This window comes from Cetorhinus maximus, unplaced genomic scaffold (assembly GCF_964194155.1).
Source record: "Cetorhinus maximus unplaced genomic scaffold, sCetMax3.hap1.1 HAP1_SCAFFOLD_572, whole genome shotgun sequence".
NCBI lineage: Eukaryota > Metazoa > Chordata > Chondrichthyes > Lamniformes > Cetorhinidae > Cetorhinus > Cetorhinus maximus.
In genome coordinates, this window is record NW_027596514.1 from 165,001 (window position 1) to 189,983 (window position 24,983).

Genomic DNA, 24,983 nt, shown 5'->3' on the forward strand with positions numbered 1-24,983 from the left:
CGGCAACTCCATCGCCCGCCTCAGCCTCCAGAACGCCTCCCTTCAGTCTCTGAGTGAGCTGAACCTCTCCTACAGCCCCATCGCTGACATCGACCCCGGGGCCTTCCTCGGGATGCCCAACCTAACCTCCCTGACCCTTGACGGCCTCCGGCTCAACCTCTCCGAGCTCGGCCTGCGCTCCCTCCGGGCCCTGCGGGTGTCTAACAGCAGCGCCTTCGCCAGGCCGCAGCTGACAGACTCGTGCCGCTTCCTGAGGGGCCTCGGGGGCCTTCAGCAGCTGGTGGCCAAGGCGGCGGGGCTGACCTCACAGGGAGTCCGGGCCCTGAGCAGGTGCGCCCGGCCCACCTCGCTGGACCTGTCCTGGAACGCCCTGGGGCCCCTGGACGGTGGCGAGTTTGAACATTTCGAGGCCCTGGTCAGGCTGAGGCTGGTGAACTGCAGCATCGCCAAGCTTTCCAACGCCACCTGGATGCATAGCAACCGTCTCAAGCACTTGCAGATCAACCTGAGCAAGAAGCTGCACCTGGAGCCTTTCGCCTTCTCCCGGCTCCAGGCCCTGGAGTACCTGGACGTGTCCGCAAACCGGCTCAGAGAGGCGGACGTCTCCGTCTTCTACGGCCTGGAGGACCTGCAGCAGCTGCACTTCGAGGCAAACAAGGTGACCGACCTGGACATGGCCCCCTTCAGGTACCTGCGCAACCTCAGGGGCCTGAGCCTGGGGTGGAACAGCATCCGGGTCATCCAAAGGTCGGCCTTTCAAAACCTCAGCCAGCTGGTAAAGCTGTTCCTGGCACAAAACCGGATCAGCCACATCGAGAGGGGCAGCTTCTCCGGCCTGGTGAGCCTCAAGGTGCTGCACCTGTGGGGCAACTGCCTGAAGGAGCTGCCTCTTGGGGCCTTCGCCGGTCTGGGGAGCCTGGTGCACCTGGACATCAGCCAGAACGAGCTATCCTCCTGGTCATCGTCCAGGAGAGCCCCCCAGTCACCCTTCGCCACACTCAGGCAGCTTCGCTTCCTGGCCCTCCAAGACCAGGGCTTCCACCGCCTCGGCCTCCTGCCTAACGCCTACTTCAAGGGCCTACGCAACCTGGAGAAGCTGGTGCTCGGCTACGGAGGGACCATCCAATTTGCCGATGCAACGTTTCAGCTCCTTCCAAACCTGCGGGAGCTCCACATCAGCTACGCCAAGCTGGAGGCCTTGGACTTCCCCCGTTTATTTCGGCCCTTGAAGAGCTTGGAAATCCTTTTCCTCACCAGTGTCGAGCTGGATGACATCCCACTGAGCCTCTTCCAGGGCCTGCCCCACCTCAAGTTCATCAACCTGGACCGCAACCACCTGAAGAACCTCAGCCAGGAGCTGCTGGACAACCTGGACTCACTGCAGTGCCTGTCCCTTGACAACAACCCCCTGTCCTGCTCCTGCACCAACGCCTGGTTCCACAACTGGTCGGTTGAAGACCCTCGTGTTCAGATCCCCTTTCTATCCAGCTACCACTGCAGCCACAAGAGGGGGAGGTTCGTGAACTTTGACACCTCACCCTGCAACATCGACTTCAGCCAGTACTGCTTTATGGCCACCTCCCTGATGACCCTGTTTGTCATGGTACTGCCACTCCTGTACACCAAGGCCAACATATACTGCCGCTACCTGTGGTACATGCAGAGAGCCTGGCTGGGCAGCAGACAGGCGGACAAGCGACGCCAAGGGTGCAAGTACGACGCCTTTGTGTCTTACAGCTCCAGCGACGAGGAGTGGGTTGTAAACCAACTCTTGCCTCACCTGGAAGAGCAAGGACCCGAACACTTCCATATCTGTCAGCACAGCCGGGACTTTGAGCTGGGCCTGGACATCTTCAGGAACATTGAGAAGGCGATCTACAGCAGCCGAAAGACCCTGTGCGTGATCAGCAGCCAGTACCTGAGGAGCGAATGGTGCTCTCTGGAGATTCAGTTGGCCAGCCTCAGACTGTTCTATGACCAGAAGGATGTCCTGATCCTGATATTCCTGGAGGACATCCCAAACTACCAACTCTCCGCTTATCACAAGCTCCGGAAACTCCTGAAGAGCAAGACCTACATTGAATGGCCGGAGGAGATGGAGAAACAGGAGTTATTCTGGGCACGTTTAAGGGATGCTTTGAAGAACACGGACTCTCCGGACAAAGGCGATCAGATTGGAGACGTTGTTATATCATAAACTCCGAGTAGCTCCCCTTCCTTAGTTTACTTTCTTGTCCCGATGTTGTATTGTACCTGAACACATTAACACTCCTCTTTAAGTGAGTATGTGTTGTTTTTTTTCATTCATGGGCTGTGCACATCATGAGTAAAGTCAGTATTTATTCTTCATCCATAATTGTCCTTGAGAAGGTGGTGGTGAGCTACCCCACTGAACCCCGCTCAATGCTTTCCACCTCATCTTTTGAGTAGGTTTTTTACTGCCCCCAGGGACTCAGCATTGAGTTCAACAATTTCAGTCCAGAGTTTCTGCCCCCATTTCATTCCATCTTCTTTGCCCATTTCAGTTTTTCTCTCATTTTTGCTTTCAGACAGCAATCACACCTGCTCTGCAAACATCTTTTAGAAACATAGACACGTAGAAAACAGGAGCAGGAGTAGGCCATTCGGCCCTTCGAGCCTGCTCCACCATTCAATATAATCATGGCTGATCCTCCATCTCAACACCGTACTCCTGCTCTCGCCACAGATCCTTTGATGCCTTTAGAGTCCAGGAATCTATCTATTTCCTTCTTAAATATATTCAGTGACTTGGCCTCCACAGCTTCTGTGGTAGAGAATTCCACAGGTTCACCACCCTCTGAGTGAAGAAGTTTCTCCTCATCTCAGCCCTAAATGGCCTACCCCGTATCCTGAGACTGTGACCCCTTGTTCTAGACCCTCCCAGCCAGAGGAAACATCATCCCTGCATCCAGTCTGTCCATCCCTGTCAGAATTTTATACAGTTCAATGAGATCCCCTCTCATTCTTCTAAACTCCAGTGAAAACAGGTCTAGTCGGCCCAATCTCTCCTCAAACGACAATCCTGTCATCCCAGGAATCAGTCTGGTGAACCTGAACTCTGCACTCCCTCTATGGCAAGTATATCCTTTCTTAGGTAAGGAAACCAAAACTGCACACAATACTCCAGGTGTGGTCTCACCAAGGCCCTGTACAGCTGCAGTAAGATATCTTTGCTCCTATACTCAACTCCTCTTGCAATGAAGGCCAACATACCATCTGCCTTCTTAACTGCTTGCTGCGCCTGCATGCTTGCTTTCAGTGATTGGTGAACAAGGACACTCAGGTCCCTTTGCACATTAACATTTCCCAATCTATCACCATTTAAATAATACTCTGCCATTCTGTTTTTCCTACCTAAGTGGATCACTTCACACTTGTCCACGTTATACTGCATCTGCCATGTATTTGCCCACTCACTCAACTTGTCTAAATCGCCTTGAAGCCTCTTAACATCCTCCTCACCACTCACATCCCCACCAAGTTTTGTGTCGTCAGCAAACTTGGAAATATTACATTTTGTCCCCACATCCAAATCATTGATATATATTGTGAATAGCTGGGGCCCAAACACTGATCCCTGCGGTATCCCATTGGTCACCGCCTGCCATTCCAAAAAAGACACATTTATTCCTACTGTCTGTTTCTTGTCTGCTAACCAATCCTCAATCTATGCCAATATATTACCCTCAATCCCATGTGCTTTAATTTTTCACACTAACCTCTTATGTGGGACTTTATCAAAAGCTGCCTGAAAATCCAAATACACCACATCCACTGGTGCTCCCTTATCTATTCTGCTAGTTACATTCTCAAAAAACTCCAGTAGGTTTATCAAACATGATTTCCCTTTCATAAATCCATGCTGACTTTGTCTAATCCTGTTGATATTTTCTAAGTGTCCTGTTATCACATCCTTTATAATAGACTCTTAAGATCTTCCCTATTACTGATGTTAGGCTAACCGGTCTGTAATTCACTGTTTACTCTCTCCATCCTTTTTTAAATGGTGGGGTTACATTTGCCACCCTCCAATCTGTCGGGACTGTTCCAGGATCTACAGAATTTTGGAAGATGAAAACCACCATTTCCATGACCACCTCCTTTAGTACTCTGGGATGTAGATTATCAGGCTCTGGGGATTTATCAGCTTTCAGTCCCATTAATTTCTCCAGCATTATTTTTTCAGCAATACTAATTTCCTTCAATTCCTCCTTCTCACTGGACCCTTGGTTCCCTAACATTTCTGGGGAGCATTTCTGGGAAGCTAGACATCGTCCAGGACAAAGCAGCCCCGCTTGATTGGCACCCTATCCACAAACATTCATTCCCTCCACCACCGACGCACAGTAGCAGCAGTGTGTGTACCATCTACAAGATGCACTGCAGGAATTCACCAAGGCTCCTTAGACAGCACCTTCCAAACCCACAACCACTACAATCTAGAAGGACAAGGGCAGCAGATAGATGGGAACACCACCACCTGGAAGTTCCCCGCCAAGTCACTCACCACCCTGACTTGGAAATATATCGCCGTTCCTTCACTGTCGCTGGGTCAAAATCCTGGAGCTTCCTCCCTAACAGCACTGTGGGTGTACCTACACCACATGGACTGCAGCGGTTCAAGAAGGCAGCTCACCACCACCTTCTCAAGGGCAATTAGGGATGGGCAATAAATGCTGGGCCCAGCCAGCGAAGCCCACATCCCATGAATGAATAAAAAAAAAATTAGTGTCTTCTTCTGTGAATAATACTGGCGATAATGTCAGGACGCTCACCCAGCGTCATTTTGTGCAGCTTCACATGAGTGCAGTTCGAGTGTGCACCCGGCTGCCAAATCAATGTAAGATTCTGGCCTGTGCCTCCCTGATGTGTTTATCTCACTCCCTTTTAAAACTAAATTGGTTATTTCCATTGAACCACTCCCTGTGGGAGCAAGTTTCACATTCCCACCATGTCTGGGTAAAGTAGTTTCTCCTAGATTCTCTGTTGGACTTATTACTTTCTTATATTTCTATTATGACACAGCCGATGGTACAGGCTGAGTTTTTAAAATCCCGGAGGGAAACTTGAAACAACTGTCATTACCCATTTTTGCAATTTGAATGTTTCAAGATGCAGGCTTTGAATTTAGTAATAATAAGACCACCAAGTCTCAAGAGGGTATTTATAAAACTAAATTAAACATTTATTAATACAATAAAGATTATAAACACATACATATGTCTACAATATTGCTTCTATAATATCTACAAAAATCCCCTAATTAATCTGACTCTCAGTTAGACCTTCCAGTAAGGCAACAGTAAAACACACAGATTTAAACAGACCCCTGGCAAAGCACATCCTGGGCAGTCGCATTCAAAATGAGTTTCTTTCAGCTCTGGGTCCTTGCAGACTGCAGCTTGAGGCTTACAGGCTAGGGGCTTTTTCTTAGAATCCCTCCTCCTTTTACCAACAGCTTTCTCTCCTTTATACATATTTTCCTCTTTGAATGCAAATTCTCATGGTATCACGAGGTCTTTTTTAAACTTTAAATCTTCTAACCTTAAAACCCTTTCATAATACCCACTTCACTAGTAAGCTTTTTAAAAAATAAACACATTGTTTCTGAGCTTCACCTGGTTAGGTGTAATATTTCACCTGCTCTTTTGAATAGTCTATTTAAAAATACAAATTGCCCCCTTTACACCTCACCTCCTATTTCCCTATGTTTATCTAGTTATCATTTCAAACCTACTTCCCATCTACACATCAAAGCCTCTAGCTCAGCTGGCTCTAATCCAATTAAGACACCCACGCATAGGCACAGACACCACTAAACTCTATTTAAAATCATTTCCAATAACATTATAGACAGTATTAAACCTTCTTGATACTTCTCCATCTACCCCATTCACAAAGAAATCTATTTGGTCACCCCTCAGAGTTCACTTTTCTAGACAAAGGAACCCAGATCTGTTCAATCTTTCTGAACAGCTTCTCTATCCCAATTAACTATTATTCCTATCTGTTTTCACAGAATCACAGAATCTTAATGGCACAGAAGGAGGCCATGTCTGCACTAACTCTCCAAATGAGCATTATGACCTCGTGCCATTTCCCTGCCTTTTCCCCATACCTCTGCACATTGTTTCTGTTCAAATAATCATCTCATGCCCTCTTGAATGCCTCGATTGAACCTGCCTCCACCACACTACCAAACAGTGCATTCCAGACTCGACCCGCTCACTGTGTGAAGAAGTTTTTTCTCACATCACACATGCTTCTTTTGTAAATCACTTTAAATCTGTGCTGTCTCAGTCTTGATCCTTTAACAAGCAGGAACAGCTTCTCCCTGTCTACTCTGTCCAGCCCCCTCATGACTTTGAACATCTCTATCAAATCTCCTCTTAGCCTTCTCCTCTCCAAGGAGAACAGTCCCAACCTCTCCAGTCTATCCTCATAGCTGAAGTTTCTCATCCCTGGGACCATTCTTGTAAACCTCTTCTGTACTCTCTCCAATGTGTTCACATACTTCCTATAATGTGGTGCCCAGAACTGTACACAATGCTCCAGCTGAGGTCTAACCAGTGTCTTATATAAATTCAGCATAACCTCCCTGCTCTTTACTCTATGCCCCTATTAATAAAGCCCAGGATACTATTTGCTTTATTAACTGCTCTCTCCACCTGTCCTGCCACCTTCAATGATCTATGCACATATACACCCAGGTCTTTCTGCTCCTGCACCCCCTTCAAAATTTCACCCTTTGTTTTATATTGTCTGTCCATGTTCTTCCTACCAAAATGCACCACCTCACACTTCTCCACATTGAACTTCATCTGCCACCTATCTGCCCACTCCACCAACTTGTCTATGTGCTCTTGAAGTTCCACACCATCCTCCTCGCAGTTTACAACACTCCCAAGCTTCGTATCATCCACAAACTTTGAAATTGTCCCCTGCACATCAAGATCTAGATCATTAACATAGATCAGGAAAAGCAAGGATCCCAATACCCACCCCTGGGGAACTCCACTACAAACCTTCCTCCAGCCCAAAAACCATCCGTTGACCATTAATCTCTGCTTCCTATTTTTCAGCCAATTTTGTATCCACATTACTACAGTCCCTTTTATTCCATGAACAATACTTTTCTCACAAGTCTGTTGTGTGGCACTGTGTCAAAAATCCATGTACACCACATCAACAGCATTACCCTCATCGACCTTCTCTGTTACCTCTTCAAAAAACACCAGCAAGTTAGTTAAACACGATTTCCCCTTTAGAAATCCATGCTGGCTCTTCCTTATCAACCCATGTTTTTTCCACTAATTCTATCCTGAATAATTGTTTCTAGAATATTGCCCACCACTGAAGTTAAACTGGCTGGTCTGTAATTGCTGGGCTTATCCTTACAACCTTTACTGAACAAGGGTGTAATGTTTACAATTCTCTAGTCCCCTGAGTCTAGGGAAGACTGAAAGATTGTGGCCAGTGCCCCTGCAATTTCTACTCTCACTTCCTTCATTATCCTTGGATGCATCTCATCTAGTCCTGGTGCCTTGTCAACTTTAAGTACCGACAGTCTATTCCTAGTTATCAATTTTGAACCCTTCTAATGTCAGAGTTTCCTCGTCTGTCACCATGGCCTGGGTAGCATCTACCTCCTTCGTAAAGACGGATGCAAAGTCTTCATTTAATACCTCAGCCATGATCCCTTCATCCATGTGTAAATTCGCTTTTCGTCCCTAATCGACCCTACCCCTCCTTTTACCACCCTTTTACTATTTATATACCTATAGAATACTTTGGGATTCCCCTTTATTTTGGCTGCCAGTCTAATCTCATAATCCCTCTTTGTTTCTCTAATATGTTTTTTCACCTTCCCTCTGAACCTTCTGTATTCCTCTTGGTTCTCAATTGTATTTTCTACCTGACACCTGTCATAAACGCAATTCTTCTTTATCTTAATTACAATCTCCTTTTTCATCCAGGGAGCTCTGGATTTGTTTGTCCTACCTTTCTCAAAGTATGGAATATACTTTGACTGTGCCCAAACCAATTCTTTTTTGAAGGTAGCCCATTGTTCAGCTACAGTTTTTCCCACCAATTTTTCGTTCCAGTTTATCTGGCCCAGCTCCGTTCTTGCCCCATTGAAGTTGGCTCTTGTCCAGTTAATTATTTTTACTCTGGATTGCCTATCGTCCTTTTCTATCATCATCCTAAAACGTACAATGTAATGATCACTATCTCCTAAATGTTCCCCCACTGAAACTTGATCTACTTGGCCCACCTCATTTCCAAGAACCAGGTCCAAAGTGCATCTTTTCTTGTTGGCTTGGACACATACTGCTGTAGAAAGTTCCCCTGAACACAATCTAGGAACTTTTGCCCCTCTCCGCCCTTTACACTACCACTGTCCCAGTCTACATTCGGGTAATTAAAGTTTCCCATTATAACTACTCTATAATGCCTGCATCTCTCTGTAATTTCCCTGCAGATTTGTTCTTCTACGTCCTTCTCACTAGTTGGTGGTCAATAGACTACACCGAGCAATGTGATTGCACCCTTTTTGCTCCTTAGCTCTAGGCAAATTGATTCTGTCCTCAAGCCCTCTGGGACATCCTCTTTCTCCAGCACTGCAATGCTCTCCTTAACCAATACTGCCACCCCTCCTCCTTTCCTTCCTTTCCTATCTCTTCTGAACGCCTTGTACCCGGGAATATTTAACACCCAGTTCTGCCCTTCCTTGAGCCCGGTCTCTGTTATCACCACAACATCATATTTCCACATGGCCTGTAACTCTCCAATCTTATTTACTACACTCTGTGCAATCACATGCATGCACAGTAACCCTGATTTAGATTTTGTTACTTTCTCCCTTATCCCAATTTTACCTATTAACTTACTATTCTCTATACTAATACTATCTGTCCCTCCCAGTACTTTGTGCACCCTGGTATTCCTCGCTAATATTTTTTTCTTGGTTCCCACACCCCTGCTGAGTTAACTTAAAGCCCTCCCAACAGCACTAGCAAAATGCCCCACAAGGAACTCAGTCCCAGCTCTACAACCCATCCAGCTTGTACAGGTGTCATCTCCCCCAGAGTCAGTCCCAGTGTCCCAGGAATCTAAAGCCCTCCCTCCTGCACCATCTTTCCAGCCACACATTCATCTGCCTTAACCTCCTATTTCTGCACTCACTGACACGTGGCACTGGGAGCAATCCGGAGTTTACTACATTCGAGGTCCTGCGTGCTAATTTTCTACCTAGCTCCCTAAGTTCTGGTCAGGCACCCTGAGCCCATCAGAAACCCCCTCCTGAAGAGTAATTCACCTCCCTGGCATTTCCCCTCCCCACCTTCCCTGTCCAACCCCAGCACCCCGCACCCCCACAGCCCTCTCTCCGGGGGCTGCCAGCCTGACTTTGGTGAGACTCCGGAGGGTACCTGGAAGTCCAGACTCCAGCCCTGTAGTGGCCAACGCTCTGGGTGCCTGCCCTCTGAGGTGGGACTTCCCCTCCATCAGGGGAAGCAGACTCGCCTGAAGCCAATTAAAGGAATGGCCATCATTCAATTATCACAGGGTGAGCTGGCCAAGTGCAGGTGGGCTCAACACCGATTTCTTGATGACACCATCACATTAAAGATGCCATATAAATGCTATATAAATAAGTTGTTGTTGCAATATTGAACCAAATGGTCAAAAGCAACACATAATGTATTCAAATAATCGCTTGGTAGTACAGGACTTGAGTGTTGCTGAAAAGGAGACAGCATCATACAGCACTTACTGAACAATCCCGAGCGTGCCAGGAATTACACTCACGACCAATTTTAACATGATCGGTGGGGCCCATAACATAGCTCACTTATGCTAGTCAGAAGCTACATACACTGACATGCAGGGCCAAGCCCTCTGCAGGCAAAAGGAACATGTCCAGACATTGCATATTTTTCAGTTAAAAAGCTTGGGGCTAACTTTTCCCTGGTGTATTCCCCATGGCAACACCTTGACCAATCAGAGTCAACTTGCCTTTTTGAATTTAAACGAAAGTTTAGGGCTATCTGTTCCCTGGTGAATTATGTTTGGCAATGCCTCGGCCAGAGTCCACTCGCCAACCTTTTCTCATGCAGGATAAATTGTTTCTTCCTTTGAAATTTGGTATTCTTGTGTCTGTCCTGAAAAAAGGCTTTAACAGCATGTCTCTTTTCAGCAGACAATGTATTCTGAAGTTTACAATGCTCCTGGCTGGTGAGGCTTATGAAGGAAGTCTGTAAATTACATCTTACTATGATAGTGTTGACATTTCCTGAACATTACCAGTGTTAGGTGCCACTGCTGGTGAATATTATATACTATCATGTTTATTTTTGTTTGGATTTTGATTGACAGAAGGTTCCCGTGCCAGGGAATACCTGCAAAAGCTGATTCAGTTCATGTCATTCCACTACTTAGCCCCACGTATGTTCCAGTGGTGATGGTATGTGTGGTTTTCAATCCCAGTGAAAGAATTCCGATTGAGAGGACACAAATGACTTATTATGCTGGACGACAGATGTGATTGGTGAAATTCTGCGATGACCTTTGGATCTTTTAATCTGCCTTTGTATAATATTACATATTAATAAATCTGAATTGTTCTTTTAACCTTTCATTGAAGTCCCTGGAATGGCGAATCGGGTGGGCCATTTGACAGAAAGCGATTCCATGCAACCAGCTTTGTTCAACACATCGCCTCCCCACCCCTGCAAAGACCCCTTTTTCTCAGCTCAACAGTTTTATTTGGGAGGTTGTGGTTGATGTGAGCACTAAGTGCCCTCCTTTGCACCCTTGCACAGCCTTCTCTGTGGCTCAAACCCAAGAATTCCCACCTCTGCCAGGAAATTGATAACGACAGTCAGAAACTGAAAGAGGAGGCTGATAGCCCAGACCAACAAGGGCCAAATTATACTTGCAGGTCCAGATGTCCGGCCTGGGATCTTCTGCTACCCTGAAGGTGGAGAGTGACGGCTTGTCAGCATGTGGGGTCAGAATGTTAGTGTCCTGATCATCACCAGCCAAAAATACAGGAGTGGAAGGTCAGTTAAGAGCATAAGGGGTACAATTCTAAGGGGGTGCAGGAGCAGAGGGACCTGGGTGTATATGTGCATAGATCATTGAAGGTAGCAGGACAGGTGGAGAGAGCAGTTAATAAAGCAAATAGTATCCTGGGCTTTATTAATAGGGGCATAGAGTTCAAGAGCAGGGAGGTTATGCTGAATTTATATAAGACACTGGTTAGACCTCAGCTGGAGCATTGTGTACAGTTCTGGCTGCCACATTATAGGAAGGATGTGAACACCTTGGAGAGAGTGCAGAAGAGGTTTCCAAGAATGGTTCCAGGGATGAGAAACTTCAGTTAAGAGGATACATTGGAGAGGTTGGGACTGTTCTCCTTGGAGAGGAGAAGGCTGAGAGGAGACTTGATAGAGGTGTTCAAAATCGTGAGAGGGCTGAATAGATAACGAGAAACTGTTCCCACAAGTAATAGGATCGAGAACGAGAGGGCACAGGTTTAAAGTGATTTGCAAAAGAGGCAAATGTGACATGAGAAAAAACTGTTTCACACAGAGAGTGGTTCGGGTCTGGAATGCACTGCCTGGAAGTGTGATGGAGGCAGGTTCAATCGAGGCATTCAAGTGGACATTGGGGGATTATTTGAATAGAAACGATGTGCAGGGGTACGGGGAAAAGGCAGGGAAATGGCACTGAGTGAAGCTGCTCATTCAGAGCTGGTGCAGACATGATGGGCCGAATGGGCTCCTTCTGTGCCATAACATTCTGTGATAATAGGAGCAGGGAGTAGGCCATTCAGCCCATCGAGCCTGCTCTGCTGTTCAATACGATCATGGCTGATTTTGGGCTCCCACTCCACTTTCCTGCCCACTCCCCATATCCCTTAATTCTCTGAGACCAATATTCTGTCCATCCCCGGCCTTAAATATATTCACCGATGGAGCATCTACAACCCTCTGGGGTGGAGAATTCCAAAGATTCCCAAACCCTTTGAGTGAAGTCATTTCCCCTCATCTCAGCCCTAAACGATCGGCCCCTTATCCTGAGACTGAGCCCCTGTGTTTTAGATTCCCCCGACCAGGGGAAACAATCTCTCAGCGTCCACCCCGTCAAACCCCTTCAGAATCTTGTGTGTTTCAATGAGATCGTCTCTCATTCTTCTAAACTCCAGATATAAACCCAATTTACTCAGCCTCTCATCATCGGACAACCCCCTCATCTCAGGGACCAATCTAGTGAACCTTCACTGTACCGACCCCAATGTAAGTCTATCCTTTCTTAAATGTGGAGACCAGAGCTGTGCACAGTATTCCAGATGTGGTCTCCCCAAAACCCTGTACAACTGTAATAAGACTTCTTTATTCTTGTACTCCATCCCCTTGCAATAAAGGCCAACATGCCACTTGCCTTCCCAATTGCTGCACCTGCATGTTAACTTTCTGTGTTCCCTGTACCAGCACAGCCAAGTCTCTGAACATCAAGACTCACTTTCACACCTTTTAAAAAGTATCCTTTTCTGTTCTTCCGACCAAAGTGAATAGCTTCACACGTCCCTGCATTGTATTCCAGCTTGTTGCCAGCTCATCCTATCCTGTCCATGTCTCTTTGTCCCAGCCTCTCTGTATCCTCCACACAGCTTCCTTTCCCGCCTTGGCTTGGTATCATCGGCAAACTGGTGGTCGCCTACTTGGCCCCCGGCGCCCATCCTGCCATTCAGTTCCATGACAGTCGACCTGTATCTCAACTCCGTCCGCCGCCCCAACAACAGCTTGTGCTTATGTAGCAGCCGTCGTGCAGTGCGGTGGTCTTGCGCACAGCAAGATCCCACCAGCGGCAAGGTGACGGTAAGAGCCACCGCGTGTCAGTCCCAGGGGGAACTCCCTTGGCGCTTCCTTGAAACGAGGCACTGTGAGACCTTTAAAGGAAAAGTGGGCTGGGAATTCGGGAGGGGTGGGGGGGAATGAGATTTTGGGAGGGTTGGGCGGTGGGGTGGAGGGAGGGGAGGGGAAAGAGGGTGGACATTGCTGGGCAGGGAAGGTCACAGCTCTGCGCCCCTGCTCCACCAGACCCAGCATGTAATAATCGAGCGTTCTTTTCTCTTTCTGATCAGCACAGCAAACATCTAACTTGCAGAAAAATAAACCGGACTTAGTTTGGGAATCTTTTAATAGCGTCGTTTATCATTTATTTTTACACAACAAAAAAATTAACCACGTCAGCGTGATAGAGACTGCTGCTGCCGTGAGGAACCATTTACAACGTAACTCAGATTGTGACCTCCTGGTGTGAGACATCCCCAACAACGCACATTATACTGAACTGTTTTTAAAAATGACCATTTTTTTAATCCTAACATGTTCGTATCAGCAAAATATCGCGGGCGGGGAAAAAAAAACAAAGACGAAGAAACGCTAAAGCAGCGAGTCATTCAGGGGACACGCGCGTCCGTGGATGGGATTTTACAGCCCCTGCCAAAGTCGCCGGGACTTTGAGCTCCCGCCCCCCTCCCCCACTCCCCCAGACAGGGCTGTAAAGTCCTGCCCTGTGTCTGCTTGTTTGAAAACGGCCCTCCCCACCCTTTTGGAGCCTCCCCATGTAAAACCCCTTGGCCGACAAAGGGTCAGGGCATAAAAATAAAGGCAAGTGCAAGGCTCTGCTTTTAGTTCCACAGGGCAGCCTTTTGAAGGAGAGAGGAGAGCAAGCCACAATGCTGCGAGTTCAAGCCATAAGGGGGGGTGGTGTCAGGGAATCTTTAAATCTCTGCCGTTGATAGCAGATGTTTGATGGACCGAATGGCCTGCTTCTGTTCCAAAAGGGGCTATATTGCGTACTGCCCACAAACAGTCCACAATTTTTTTCTTTTTAAAGATAGCGCTATCTTAGGAAAAGACAGCATCAGGGGCTTAAAATCATTTCTTTTGAAAGTACCTAAAGTATTTTAATTGCATTTGTTAAAGGGCATCTCTCTCCTAGGGGACAGAATATGGGCTTTTGTGTCATCTGTACACAGCGCTCCTAACATCGCGGAGAACAGCGAGGGCTTAGCCAAAACGTCCTCTTGGTTTGTCAACCGGGGTCTTAATCATTTTCTTTTACAACTTTAAAAGCAAGAAATGTTTTTGTTTTACAAACCAGGCGGGCGGAGGGGGGTTTAAGCTGAAACCGTTTTTCACAAAAATGTGATTTTTATTAAAAGGGAGCTCGCTACATTTTTTTCCAAATTAAGTTTAAAAACAAGAGAATTTATAAAAACCAAGATGCCGACAGGCAATTAAGGAACTAGCGAAACACACACCAGCCACGTCCTTTAGTTAATAGTTCTCCAAGTCCAGGTTGCTTCTGCTCAGCTTACTTTGCACACTTCAACTACAGCCTCAAATCGAGGGAGGAAAAGAAGGGATTGCACAGTGATAGCATTAAATACAGTTCACCATGAGGAATGGGTGTAGGGTCAGGGAGAGGTCTACAGGAATGGGTGCAGGGTCAGGGCAGGGTCTACAGGAATGGGTGCAGGGTCAGGGCAGGGTCTACAGGAATGGGTGCAGGGTCAGGGCAGGGTCTACAGGAATGGGTGCAGGGTCAGGGCAGGGTCTACAGGAATGGGTGCAGGGTCAGGGCAGGGTCTACAGGAATGGGTGCGGGGTCAGGGCAGGGTCTACAGGAATGGGTGCGGGGTCAGGGCAGGGTCTACAGGTAGCTTGTGAGCCAGGCTAAAGCCACGATGGAGCCTGTCACCAGCGAGAGCTTGACAGCGGCAGCCCCATTGCAGTAATCGTAATTGCAGCAGGTGGTGGTCATCTTGTAGGTCACTCCAGCCAGGCTGTCCGCAAACTCTTTCCCGCACTTGTCAGTGGATGTGCATCCCGACGAGAAGACTGTGAATCCCACTGGAGAGAAGGGAAGGGAAGGTGGAGCGTCAAGCAAGCAACAGAACGGCAACGGGCAAGAACAGCAAAAAACAAAACAAAATCAAATAAATAAAGGCCTGGGTGGCGGACTCACACAGGAGAGGGAATAAATCTATCCTTCCCCATGCTTCCTGGACAGTGTCTTTTTTAATTAACATTCACGTTACTCTTCAATACATCGTTCCGATCCAGCCAACCCTCTGGTAAAGCTCCTTCTAACCAGGGCTGTACAGTCCGGGCCAACCCGCTCAGTTTAAGGACCGTTCGCAACTGCCCAGCGCTGAATATTCCAGCAACGCGGAAAAACACAGTGAGAATTTCCAAAGTGGCCCCGGTTAATCCCGGCCCACGGTGACATGAAGCAAACAGGAGGGAGGGAGAGAGAGAGAGAGAGAAATAACTTACGTGCAGTACTGTTCCTGGAGAAGCACTGCTCATCGGCGTCACATGTGGCTTTGAAGAGGCAGATGGAAGTGCTTATGCCGCATTGGAAACACTTCAAGCCAGTTGCTGTCCCATTGGGTGACACGAGAGAGAGAGAGAGAAGGAAAAAAACATTGTCAGCAGCAATTTTTTGTGTGTGTGTGTGTGTGGGATCTTGCTATGCGCCTTGCAGTTACCACATTCCATACATTGAGTGATTGGTCCATGAAAGGCGCTATATACTGACCGGGAAAGGATAATGAATGAGCTTCTTCACGTTCTCCTGGAGGGGAGAGAGCTGAGGGGGTGAACAAATCGAGCCCTGTACATTTATGACAACGTTGGATAGAGAGAGACCCTTCCACTCGAGGGGAAGGGCACAACGCACAGCCATAAATATAAGATAGTGACTCAGAAACCTGGGAGGTCACTGTGGCACAGAAGCTCCGGGTTCAAGTCCCACTCCTGGACTTCGAGGACATGGTGGTCATGTCACTGGACTGGGAATCCAGAGCCTACAGCTGGGGGCCTGAGGACATGGGTTCAACAGCAGCTGGTGGGACTTAAAACACTCAACTCATGAATCCTGAATTAAAAGCATTAGTAAAAGGGGATTGTTGTCGCTTGTTGTAAAAATAAATTAAGCGCCTTCTGAAATGTGGGCCTAACTGGGCACTGGAGCAGCAATGTCAAAAAAGACAGGCTGATTGTCAACCTGCAAATCCTTCCAATGCTTGTCAATGGCAGGTGGTATGAGTGAGAGGGATTCCTGGTCAGCGGAAGGGATTCCTGGTCAGCGGGAGGGATTCCTGGTCAGCGGGAGGGATTCCTGGTCAGCGGGAGGGATTCCTGGTCATTGGGAGGGATTCCTGGTCAGAGAGAGAGATTCCTGGTCAGCGGAAGGGATTCCTGGTCAGTGAGAGGGATTCCTGGTCAGTGAGAGGGATTCCTGGTCAGTGGGAGGGATTCCTGGTCAGTGAGAGAGATTCCTCGTCAGCGGGAGGGATTCCTGGTCAGCGGGAGGGATTCCTGGTCAGTGGGAGGGATTCCTGGTCAGTGAGAGAGATTCCTGGTCAGCGGGAGGGATTCCTGGTCAGCGGGAGGGATTCCTGGTCACTGGGAGGAATTCCTGGTCACCGGGAGGGATTCCTGGTCAGCGGGAGGGATTCCTGGTCAGCGGGAGGGATTCCTGGTCAGCGGGAGGGACTCCTGGTCATTGGGAGGGATTCCTGGTCAGAGAGAGAGATTCCTGGTCAGCGGGAGGGATTCCTGGTCAGTGAGAGGGATTCCTGGTCAGTGAGAGGGATTCCTGGTCAGTGGGAGGGATTCCTGGTCAGTGAGAGAGATTCCTCGTCAGCGGGAGGGATTCCTGGTCAGCGGGAGGGATTCCTGGTCAGTGGGAGGGATTCCTGGTCAGTGAGAGAGATTCCTGGTCAGCGGGAGGGATTCCTGGTCAGCGGGAGGGATTCCTGGTCACTGGGAGGAATTCCTGGTCAGCGGGAGGGATTCCTGGTCAGCGGGAGGGATTCCTGGTCAGTGGGAGGGATTCCTGGTCACCGGGAGGGATTCCTGGTCAGCGGGAGGGATTCCTGGTCGGTGAGAGGGATTCCCGGTCAGCGGGAGGGATTCCTGGTTGGTGAGAGGGATTCCTGGTCAGTGGGAGGGATTCCTGGTCAGCGGGAGATATTCCTGGTCAGTGGGAGGGATTCCTGGTCAGCAGGAGGGATTCCTGGTCAGCGGGAGGGATTCCTGGTCGGTGAGAGGGATTGCTAGTCAGCGGGAGGGATTCCTGGTTGTTGAGAGGGATTCCTGGTCAGCGGGAGGGATTCCTGGTCAGCGGGAGGGATTCCTGGTCAGGGAGAGGGATTCCTGGTCAGCGGGAGGGATTCCTGGTCGGCGGGAGGGATTCCTGGTCAGCAGGAGGGATTCCTGGTCAGCGGCAGAGATTCCTGGTCAGCGGGAGGGATTCCTGGTCAACGGGAGGGATTCCTGGTCAGCAGGAGGGATTCCTGGTCGGCGGGAGGGATTCCTGGTCAGCGGGAGGGCTTACTGGTCAGCGGGAGGGATTCTTGGTCAGTGGGAGGGATTTCTGGTCAGCGGGAGAGATTCCTGGTCAGCGGGAGGGATTCCTGGTCGGCAGGAGGGATTCCTGGTCAGCGGCAGAGATTCCTGGTCAGCGGGAGGGAGTCCTGGTCAGCAGGAGGGATTCCTGGTCAGCGGCAGAGATTCCTGGTCAGCGGGAGGGATTCCTGGTCAGCGGGAGGGATTCCTGGTCAGCAGGAGGGATTCCTGGTCGGCGGGAGGGATTCCTGGTCAGCGGGAGGGCTTACTGGTCAGCGGGAGGGATTCCTGGTCAGCGGGAGGGATTCTTGGTCAGTGGGAGGGATTTCTGGTCAGCGGGAGAGATTCCTGGTCAACCATGTGGTGCACAGAACATTGGAGCCTGTACTGTGCACAAGTGCTGGTTGGCACAGCATAGAAGTGACCTGTAACACACCCTCACTGGTAATGAATACATCAGGGGATTCAGGCAAAGCCTCTTTACCCAGGGAGTGGAACTCACTGTAAGAGTGGTTCAACTTGATGCATTGAAGGGGAAAGCTCAATAACCATTTTATTCTATTTATTACTGACTGGGCTAGGCCCTTCCCCAATTGCTCTGCAGCAAGGAGTGGCCTTGCCTGGCCAGTTAACAGTCAACTACATGGCTGTGGGTCTGGAGTCACGTGTAGACCTGGGTAAATATGGCAGATTTCCTTCCCTAAAGGGGTCATGAGTGAACCGGATGAGTTTTCACAACAATGGATTTTAATTCCAGACCCTTATTGAATTCAAATTTCAAACCCTGGTGGGCTTTGAACCCAGGTCCACAGAGTTTTACCCTGGGTCTCTGGTCTAGCAACAATACCACTATGGCACCACCTCCCCACCGCGGACAGGGTTAGAGCTGAACAGGATTAAAAATTAAAATGCCAACAATTCTATTTAATACTTTGTAAAAATGCAAGTTCACTGTCTGGTTAACTGTGGGATGGAAAATTGCTATTGGGAGCTTCTTGGCAAGAAATGTTGCGCGATGGGTGTTGCTGGTCAGGCAAGCTGTGCAATAAACACTGTGCCCTATTCACAGAACCCAGGGCAAGCAATTGTGCTTTTCCCAGCCAGACTGGCGGACGCTTCCCGATTCAGACTCTGCATCTGCTCACCCAGAATGATGCAACAATACAGAACCAAAGGCCATTCGGCCCACTGTGCCTGTGCCAGCTCTTTGGTAGAGTTATCCAATGAGTCCCACTCCCCTGCTCTTTCCCCATAGCCCCGTCAATCCCTTCCCCCATCAAGCGTTTATCCAAATCAGGTTGAAAGTTATCACTGATTCTGCTCCTCGCATCGGTTCAGGCAGTGCATTCCCCGTTCATAACTATCAGCGTCAGTTAGAACACGGAGTTCAATTTTAAATCAGGTACGGAGAACAACATTCAGTGAGGGAAAGAAAGGTTGGATTTGGAGAGGGAGGAGATGAAAGAGGCAGAAGGAAAAAGTGACAAAAAAAAAAATGTTGATTATTTTTAAACCTCAAACAATGAAATCTGAAGGAATGAGACTCTCCACTTGTAAAAAAAAATAAAGCGCCTGAGATTGTTCTGCAGTGATTAAAGGTGTATCATGCCATTAAACGGATTATTAGACAGGAATGAACAAACCCTTACCTTTCTTGGCAAGTTTAATCTGTGTCTATGAGATATGTACAGGAACTTCATGACTCTCAATGTATTTGAATGGGGGAAACAGAGGGAGCAATGCTATTAGTGAGAAGATTGGCCTTTACTGGAAGGGGGTTGGAATGTAAAAGTAGGGGAGTCTTGTTACAAGTGTACAGGGGGCATCCCATACCAGGAGCACTGTGTAAAGTGTTTGTCTCTTTAGTTAGGGAGGGGTTGACTTCCATGGGAGGCATTTTGGAGGAGGTTCATTAGGTTGATTCCTGGGGTGAAGATGAGGAAAGGTTGTGCCTGTACTCATTGGAGTTTAGAAGAATGAGCTGATCCTATTGGACCAAAACTTGAGTATTGCAGAGAAAAGAGACGAGTTGTTGAAGCTTTTTGCCCTGCACTCATCAGGACAGATTTACAAGCACACCAATTGTAAAGGGAACAACAATTTATACTGCACGAGAAGAGAGAGTGCTAATTGGGTGGCAAGTGGACTCTGATTGATGGAGGTGTTGCCATGGAGAATGCACCATATAAGATCCAGAGGGGATCTGATACATTTCCCTCGTGGAGGGAGGGGGAAATCTAGAACTAGGGGGCACAGTTTAAAAGTTTAAACACAGTTTAAGAAAATAAGGGGTCTCCGAGAGGGAATTGTCTTCCCTGGCAAGCAGCGGGGGCTGGGTTCGACAGGTTTTTGACCTGCAGGAAAGTGGAGTTAAGGCCACAGGCAGATCAGCCATGATCTTATTGCAGGGCAGAGCAGACTCGAGGGGCCGAATGGCCTACTCCTGCTCCTATTTCTCATGACATTAGGGAGGGGCAGCGAATATTCAGCAGCAACATTAACTTCTGTGTTTGTCTGCACTGCCCTTGGTCACCTAGAGATTTTGATGCAGATATAGGTGGGCGGTGTTATTTCTGCTGTCAGTTATAGCCCCATTGCATCCAATTCAAATTATTGTCACACAGGGAGTCCAGAAACATGTCTGGGGAGGTTAATTGAAATTCATTGCACTCGATGGTAGAATGACTGGTTTCGAGTGGCTAGTTTTGTTCCCTATTGAAAGTTGGTGGTTCCTGTGAGAAAAGGAACGAATTGACTGATTTTTGTACAACTTGGCCCCCACTGAAGTCTGGAAAGGGGAGCCCCTTTAATAACAAGAAGGGGTGAATTTAGTGCAAAATGTTGGCGGGGGAGAAATCCTTTGTTGGTCAAGGGGTGGAAAATAATCGTTTCAATTCTTGGCTTGTGCCGGTGGTTATAATGCTCTGTGAGGTGTCACAACTCAGGAATCCAGCAGTTAGCTGTTAACTTGCGCCTTTCATCGAGAGATTGTGTTCCTTTGTTCACCCGTGACAGCCCACCCCACCCACGACCTTCCCCGACCCCCCCCAACCCGACCTCTCCCACGTCCGAGCAGAACTGGCTTCCTTCCCCGCCCCATTAGCTCCTTTAGCTCAGCAGGGAGTGGGGAGAATGTTAAATGACTCACCCCAAAACAAAGGCTCCCTTGAGAGAAAGGAGGCTCTGTCAGTTTAGATGATCTCACAAAGGGCCACACCTTCCCCCCACCCCACCAACTCCTCACCCCACCCCTGCCACCCACTGGGAGAGGAGTGGACACACCAGAGGTGTCACACAGGGTGGGCTACAGGTTTCAGGTCTGAAAGGACGCCACCCAGATTCCTATTCCTATTTCTGAACCCACCATTGGATTTACCAGTGACTATCTTGTATCTAATGGCCTCTGATTCCGACTCACCCACCAGCGCAAGTCCCCACCCTCTTTCATGATCCTAAAAGGCCTCTAGTGAAAAGAGCACCCCCCCCAGTCCGTTCCATTTTCTCCCCCACAAAGTAGATGCGAGGTGGGGAAAAAGCTTTGTCAGGCAGCGAGTGGTTGGGGTGTGGAACGCGCTGCCTGGAGGTGTGTGGTGGGGCAGGCAGGTCCAATTGAGGTGTTCCTGAGGGCCGCTGGATGATTATTTAAATAGGAACAATGTGCAGGGTTACGGGGGGGTGGGAATGGAAGGCAGGAGATTGGCGCTAGGTTAAAAAGCTCAGCGAGCCAGTGCGGACACGATGGGCCGAATGGCCTCCTTCTGCACCATAACAGTCCTGCCATTCTGTCCGTGCATTTGCAGCGGGCGCCTGCAGTGTGGACCATGTCCCGGTTGCACTGTAGAAACCCGCCAAGGCCCATCTGATGGGACAATAGCAGCCACTGCATGGGAGCAACGTTAACTACAGAGCACGCGCCACTCTAACTTGGGGCATCGATGCCCAGGAGATGCCAGTGGTCAGGCGCACTCCCAGATACACTGAGTGACTTGCCAGGCCGTTCAGCTGGGCAGTTAAAGGTCACCCACATTTGGACCTGGAGTCACAGGTTGGGTAAGGACACCCGAGGTGTCTTTCTCTAATAGTTCTTAGAACAATATGATTCGGCCACCATTACCGAGGCTAACTTTTCAATTCTGATTTATTTAATTAACTGGGATTTGGGTGGGGATGGGAACTCAGGCCCCCAGGTAAGTAGCACCAGCCTCTGATCTCATGTCCCGGTAACACAACCTGCTCTGATACCACACCCAATGGGCCAACACCCTGGAACTCCCTCCCCAACAGCACTGCGGGCGTATCTACATCACAGGGGATGCAGACGTTCAAGATGGTGGACCACCACCACCTTCTCAAGGGCAATTAGGGATGCGCAATAAACGCTGGGCCCAGCCAGCGACGCCCGCATCCCATAAAAGAATAAAACAAACTCAATTCCATTTGGAAAGCGACTACAGAATCTGCGTCCAGCAGACTCAGGCAGCAATGACTGGCTAGTTTGATGGCCCTCTTCCTCCCCATGACTCTAAAACCCACAGAAGCAGCAGACTGAAAGACTGATTTGAATTTATATAGCACACCTCACAGCTTCCCAAGGGCTTTGCAGCCAATGGGATGCCCCAAATAGCACAGAGATGTCTACGCTGGCACTCTGTAACGCCTGAGGGGTGACTACTGGCCAGGGCACCGGACGCAACCCTCCTGCCTTTCCTTTGCCATGGTGAAGAGAGGCCCTGAGAGAGCACATAGGGTCTCAGTGTAATGCCTCCTCAGGAACACAGCACATTGCTTGTTCATTAACTGGCACTGAGAGTGCCAAGGCCAAATTTAGAAGCTGAGGCTTTGGAGCAGGAATCAAGCCCACAGCCCCTTGTGAATTGGCAGCAGGGCCACTGAGTCACAATGTCCACAACTTCCCATCTGAAACGAGGCTGCAAAACATTCAGCGCTGGCCGGAAACAGGAACCCACCCCAGGGGCATCAACTGGTCCCTCCTGTCGTGGATATTCCAGCTCCACCGGCTCTCCAGGGAAGGAGAGGACTCCAGAGATAAAGGCTGGTCCCAAAGGATAGAAAGCCTGTCCTGCTTCTGTTTTGAGAGGAAAGTCAAGCAAAAGTCACCTTTAGTCAAGCTGCTAGCGTTACCAGGCAAGGTGGGACACACACAGACAGAGCGAGAGAGAGAGACACAGGCTATAACCAAGGGGCATATTCTCAAAGACAGGGCTTGCCTTAGCTCGAAACAGCCATCCAGCTGCTGTCAGCCTTTTTGGTTACACAGGGTATTCTGTGTTCATGGTCCGTGCCCTGCCTTCAACCCAAGGTAACATTTTCCAAAAAGCATCTCCAAAACTTTACTTATGGTAAAATGAGGGAGGGGAGGGGAGGGAAGGCGTGGAGAGAAATATGTAAATAAAACCACACAGAGCTTTTGATGCAAAATTTGCGAGCACTGTCTTATTGAGAGGGTGCAGGGGGGGAAAAGGTTTGCATGATGGTGAAAAGGAAATAGTGTTTTGAGTAACAGTTCGAGAGAGAGAGAGAGACGATTTTTGCAATTGCAACTTCAAAATAAGGAGGAGGTGAACGGGATGTTTTGAAACGTGAAGTTAAATGCTCAGCGATTCCCTTCTAATAAAAATGCAATCTTATTTAAGCCCAGGCAGTCAAAAGTGCAACAGTCAAACACTTTGCTGAGTGGTGCCTGTGAGCCAGAAATAGATTTAACAGGGCTGCCCCTCCAGTAAGTTACAAAAGAAAACTTCATTTAATAAAAAACACACGATGGCTCATCAGAGAGAAACCAGCGGCTCCTCAGTGTCAGTCTTGTATTGCGGTGAGTTTGATTACATTTTTTTTAAGGTTGTTGTGATTCCCCTGGTCTTCAGCAGCCCAGCAATCGCCTCTAACTTTCTAATTTGAGTTCTGCGCAAAGTCCTCATTATTATTCCTTCAACTCCCTGCGACAGTTATCAAGCAGCAACTTTCTTTAAAGAAACGCTCTCGCTGAACCAAACGGGTTTCACACTTTTACCGAGAATAATTCGTTTTGTTCTTTTTTTTTTAACTAAAAATCTGGGCGATCATGAAACAAGTTAAGTTGGGAGGGATTACCTTTTAAAAAACAATCACCCTATGTGAAGGAGGCATAAAAGCAGTCTCAAAGGCAAAGCCTTAAGGTTTTAATTATTTAAAACAGAAACACAGCCTCACCTGGAACGATGAAAGAAGCCAGGAATGTCGCTAAAAACAGGAGCTTCATTTTCTCAACCAACTCGAAGAACAACAAAAAAAAACCTTTCGGATGAAGGATTTGTTTTGTTTGAAAGTTTAGGATCAGGCCAGCTGTTGTGTGTATGTCACAGTCTCCTCTTCAGAGCAGGGTTCACAGTGAATGCTGGGTGTCAGCAAACTTGCCTTTTATGCAGACCTCTGACGAAGGGGAGGGAGTTAACCCTTAATCATCGCAACCCCTCCTCTCCTCCCTTCTGCCCATGCATCACGGTAGTTCCAGGACATCTCTTCAGCATGGGACTGATTCAAAAGCAGAGCCAGGGCCAAACGCCAAATTTACTAATGGTTTTCATTAAAAGTGCAGATGTTCAATTTTAGCACAACTACACCCCAACAGACACAGGCATTTCGCACCCTTTCCCATTCCACCCGGGGCTGTTGGACACACAGGCTTCACTGAAGCCGCTGACAGAACTCAGCGCGTTGACAGTAGAGCCTCCCTACCTGGCTCATGCCCATCTCCTCAACCCGAATATGATTTTAACTCTCCCGCCTGTCTTCCCCAACCACCACCACAGTTTCCCTGCCTCTGCCCTTGTTCAAAACCTGTTCCATCTCTTAAGTTCCCCCACCACCCCACCCCCAGTTGTAACTCTTTCGAGTACATTCACAGTTCTTGACTTTTTTTTTTCCAGGAGTGGGACATGAACCCACAACCTTCTGACTCAAAGGCCAGGGTGCTATGAACTGAGCCACAGCTGACACCTCGTTACCCCCAGTTGTAGTGCAACGCCATCAACCTGAAACGCTAACTCTCTCCACAATTACCACCTGACTAGCTGAGCACCTCCAGCGCTTTCTGCTCGGGCTCCTCTCGTGCTCTTAGGCATGTCGTGCCAAATGTTGCGGTGCTGGAGCTGTGAGAAAATATGTTGGCCATATCATGATAAACCTGCCATTACATTGTTTACTATGCATTAATGATTGAGTCCTCAAATATCAGTAAAACTATGCTTTTTAAGTGAAAAATAGTATTGCCAGTTGACATTTTATTTCGAATCATGTGACATTTAGAATCATTAGTCCTTAGCATAGCTAGAATTGCATGACGCAAGTTTAATTATTTAATTCAAGCCTATTCAAAATGTGAATTACAGAAAGCTTTACTTATTTCTGATTGGGGGATGGTATACAGAGGGGCTGCTGCTTTTCTTGATTTAAATTAATGACCTAGACCTGGGTTTACTTGGGTTTAAAACTTGAAGATGATACAAGACTTGAACGTATTGTGAAATGGGG

The 24,983-nt window shown here is 48.3% G+C and overlaps 2 protein-coding genes across 2 annotated transcripts in view; one reads left to right on the forward strand and one right to left on the reverse strand.

The window, feature by feature from the left end:
- Nucleotides 1-2,197, forward strand: part of LOC144674162 (uncharacterized) — a 2,760-nt gene extending 563 nt beyond the window's left edge. The window contains exon 1 of the mRNA XM_078535650.1: nucleotides 1-2,197. This exon is cut by the window's left edge and continues 563 nt beyond it. Within this exon, the coding sequence (XP_078391776.1) occupies nucleotides 1-2,197 (2,197 nt within the window).
- Nucleotides 2,198-13,209: 11,012 nt separating this feature from the next.
- Nucleotides 13,210-23,852, reverse strand: LOC144674163 (sperm acrosome membrane-associated protein 4-like). Its single transcript, XM_078535651.1, has 3 exons — nucleotides 23,664-23,852; nucleotides 15,375-15,479; nucleotides 13,210-14,948 (listed from the first exon to the last, which is right to left on the reverse strand). The coding sequence occupies exons 1-3, from the start codon at nucleotides 23,710-23,712 to the stop codon at nucleotides 14,749-14,751; spliced, it is 354 nt and encodes a 117-aa protein (XP_078391777.1). The 5' UTR covers nucleotides 23,713-23,852; the 3' UTR covers nucleotides 13,210-14,748.
- Nucleotides 23,853-24,983: the final 1,131 nt, after the last annotated feature.

Excerpts from the sequence above, each read along its gene's own strand:
- LOC144674163 (XM_078535651.1), bottom strand. The coding sequence starts at position 23,712 with ATGAAGCTCCTGTTTTTAGCGACATTCCTGGCTTCTTTCATCGTTCCA. Across the intron at positions 15,480-23,663 it reads GGCTTCTTTCATCGTTCCAG|CAACTGGCTTGAAGTGTTTC; the intron begins GTGAGGCTGTGT and ends CCAATGGGACAG. Across the intron at positions 14,949-15,374 it reads CTCCAGGAACAGTACTGCAC|TGGGATTCACAGTCTTCTCG; the intron begins GTAAGTTATTTC and ends CCTTCTCTCCAG.